We start from the raw sequence: 2,889 nt of genomic DNA on the forward strand, positions 1-2,889 counted from the left end.
TAGGTTTGACTAGGGTGGTTGCACGAGGAAAATGAGAGAGAAAGATATTTGAAGATAGCGGTGGTTTCAGATGTGGTTTTCAAAGAGATTTTAAGGTCAAGGGTCATAGTTAAGATGGAGGCATACCTCCCGCTGCATTAGCCCATGGACCCACCGTTTGGGACCCTCCTTTCAGGGGCGGATCCAGCATACAAACGGGTGGTTCCCCGGAACCACCCGAGTTTCGAAATAATAGTGTACGGATATATAGAAGACGCGTAGGAACCACCTTATAAATTAAGAGGGAACCACCTAAAAAAAATTCCTGGATCCGCCACTGCCTCCTTTATCTCTCTTTGGTCATTAGGTGGTTAGTTGTTTTCCAACTTCAAGACCCTACACTAAAAGTAGCAAACAGTATGCCCTCAAGTCCAATTCTGGTACCTCATTATATTCTGGTTAATATATTTCTGTTTGTTATATTTATGTTGTGGTTAATGTCTAAACTCTAAACGCTAACCAGAATGTGAAATATTAGAGATAATTATCAGTGAACCAACGTGGCTATATATCACTGGTATTTAATTGTCTATACATTGATATATATACACGTACATTTATTTATAGTTCTATACATTAATATATGCGTTTGTTAGAGGCCCCTTGGGTTGGTCACAACATCATATACACAAAAAGGCTAAATGAGTTGAGTTTGTTTGGACCCATCTCACTCAATTTCCCATATAAATAATCATGTCCTTGCAACTATTTTTATGCACACCTTGCCAATATTTTCCTTTAATCATTCTCTTCTTTTCACTTTCTTAATGTCTGAAGAGGAAATGAGTTTGTCTGTAAATGTTAATGGCCAGTCTAAAGTGCCACCGGGGTTTCGGTTTCACCCCACCGAGGAAGAGCTTCTTCACTATTACTTGAGGAAAAAAGTTGCGTACGAAAAGATCGATCTTGATGTTATTCGTGATGTTGATCTTAACAAGCTAGAACCTTGGGATATACAAGGTTTGTAGATGCACTTTTTATTCTAGTTTTGTGTGTTTTAATAAAAGATTTGCATAAGATTATTACATGATAAGCATATGGGTATTCGCAGAGAAGTGCAAGATAGGATCAACACCTCAAAATGATTGGTATTTCTATAGTCATAAAGATAAGAAGTACCCGACGGGTACTAGAACGAACCGTGCAACGGCTGTGGGTTTCTGGAAAGCCACCGGACGTGATAAGGTCATCTATAGTAGTGTAACACGAATCGGTATGAGGAAAACACTTGTGTTCTACAAAGGGAGAGCTCCTCATGGCCAGAAATCTGATTGGATAATGCATGAATATAGGCTTGATGATAATATGATTGCCAACCAAGAGGCATGTGTAATTAAGTCTCTTTAATTTTCAAACAGAACATAATTAAAAGGGGACCAAATGTGTCCCCTGATTAGAAACGGTGTTAGTGAGTTATTTTCCTCATTAAATTTGCTTTAACTTGAAGCTTTGTGTTTGATGGAAACATTTTTATTGATATCTTTGTGAAATATAACTCAATTACATCTAATCAAACACTAGTATATATGATATTGATTTCTTGGTAAAAAGTAACTCAATTACATTTAATCAAACAAAGTATTACACACTCATTTTTATGTGCGATTTACGTGTAAGGTTACTAATTACTGGTATTCGTTTCCTCAGGGTTCTAACCTTTGTGATTCAACTCAAGAAGACGGGTGGGTGGTATGTCGTGTTTTCAAGAAGAAAAACTACCATAAAGCGCTCGAGAGCCCTCACAGGTCGCTATCCACCTCGATAGATTCAAGAACACCGTTGCAATCCTTAAGTAAAGATGGTGTTCTTGACCAATTACTTGTCTACATGAGTAGCAGTCGGTCTTGCAAACAAGAATTGGAGTCTTTCAACTCAACCCACAACACCATTCAGCAATCCATAAACCCAAATACTAACAGCAGATTCTACCACCAACCAAGGCTCGAAAATCCCATGATCACCAACTTTGATCAAGGATTAACTTTCAAACCACATGTGAACGACTTCCAGACTGAATCAGATCAACCAAACGACACGGACCATGATTCACGCGAGCGACTTGATAATTGGGCGGATCTTGAACGTCTTGTGGCCACTCAACTCAACGGTCAAGTCGAGTCTTGCTATGGTGAGCCAAATGAAGACTTTTGTTTCCCACTTGACCATGAAGAAATAGAGCCATCTCAATATTGTGACGCAACCACAATTTCAAGACCGAACCAAGGAGTCTACACGAGTGAGATTGATCTGTGGAACTTTGCTCGATCATCTACATCTTCGGCATCGGTGGACCCGCTATGTCACTTGTCAGTGTAACGCTAAAATATAATCACATTACATAAACTAGAAGAATTAATACGTACTAAATAGGGGTTAAGTTTAGGGTGGTGCATGAATTGAATTGACAAAATGTTAAGGTGATTGATGGCTTGGTAGCATGTTGTCGGAAAAAGAAAAGGGAAAAGACATTCTATACACATATTATATAGAACAGGAATGAATAAGAATCAATGAATAAAGGTATATGTTTGTATGTACGTATTGGTGATGGATTTGTGGGGTGCCTCGTGTCATGCATGCATGCATGTCATATAATAACTTTGTCATCCATAGACCATATGATAACATTATATTATCATGGTGAACGTGCACATCACACATAAAAAAGCAGCCATTTTTAACGGAGAGTGGTGAATAATACATTTTACACAGTACGTACTCCATGCTTCAGAATGTGAAATATTAATCATGGCTTTAATTAGAAACGAATAATATATACGTTCGGAATCCAAAAAACCATATAACATGCTCGTACGATTGTTGTGAATGAATGTTATATACGAAATAGTT

The 2,889-nt window shown here is 38.0% G+C and overlaps 1 protein-coding gene across 1 annotated transcript; it reads left to right on the forward strand.

Annotated features, from left to right (window-relative positions):
• The first annotated feature begins 551 nt into the window (after positions 1 to 551).
• On the forward strand, positions 552 to 2,638 carry LOC143547391 (NAC domain-containing protein 43-like). Its single transcript, XM_077038830.1, has 3 exons — positions 552 to 999; positions 1,091 to 1,368; positions 1,687 to 2,638. The coding sequence occupies exons 1-3, from the start codon at positions 753 to 755 to the stop codon at positions 2,353 to 2,355; spliced, it is 1,194 nt and encodes a 397-aa protein (XP_076894945.1). The 5' UTR covers positions 552 to 752; the 3' UTR covers positions 2,356 to 2,638.
• Positions 2,639 to 2,889: the final 251 nt, after the last annotated feature.

The sequence above is a fragment of the Bidens hawaiensis genome, unplaced genomic scaffold, assembly GCF_021521415.1.
Source record: "Bidens hawaiensis isolate Kalapana, Puna unplaced genomic scaffold, B.hawaiensis_p1.1 tig00000905_1, whole genome shotgun sequence".
Taxonomy (NCBI): Eukaryota; Viridiplantae; Streptophyta; class Magnoliopsida; order Asterales; family Asteraceae; genus Bidens; species Bidens hawaiensis.

Excerpts from the sequence above, each read along its gene's own strand:
- LOC143547391 (XM_077038830.1), top strand. The coding sequence starts at position 753 with ATGCACACCTTGCCAATATTTTCCTTTAATCATTCTCTTCTTTTCACT. Across the intron at positions 1,000-1,090 it reads AGAACCTTGGGATATACAAG|AGAAGTGCAAGATAGGATCA; the intron begins GTTTGTAGATGC and ends GGGTATTCGCAG. Across the intron at positions 1,369-1,686 it reads TTGCCAACCAAGAGGCATGT|GGTTCTAACCTTTGTGATTC; the intron begins GTAATTAAGTCT and ends TCGTTTCCTCAG.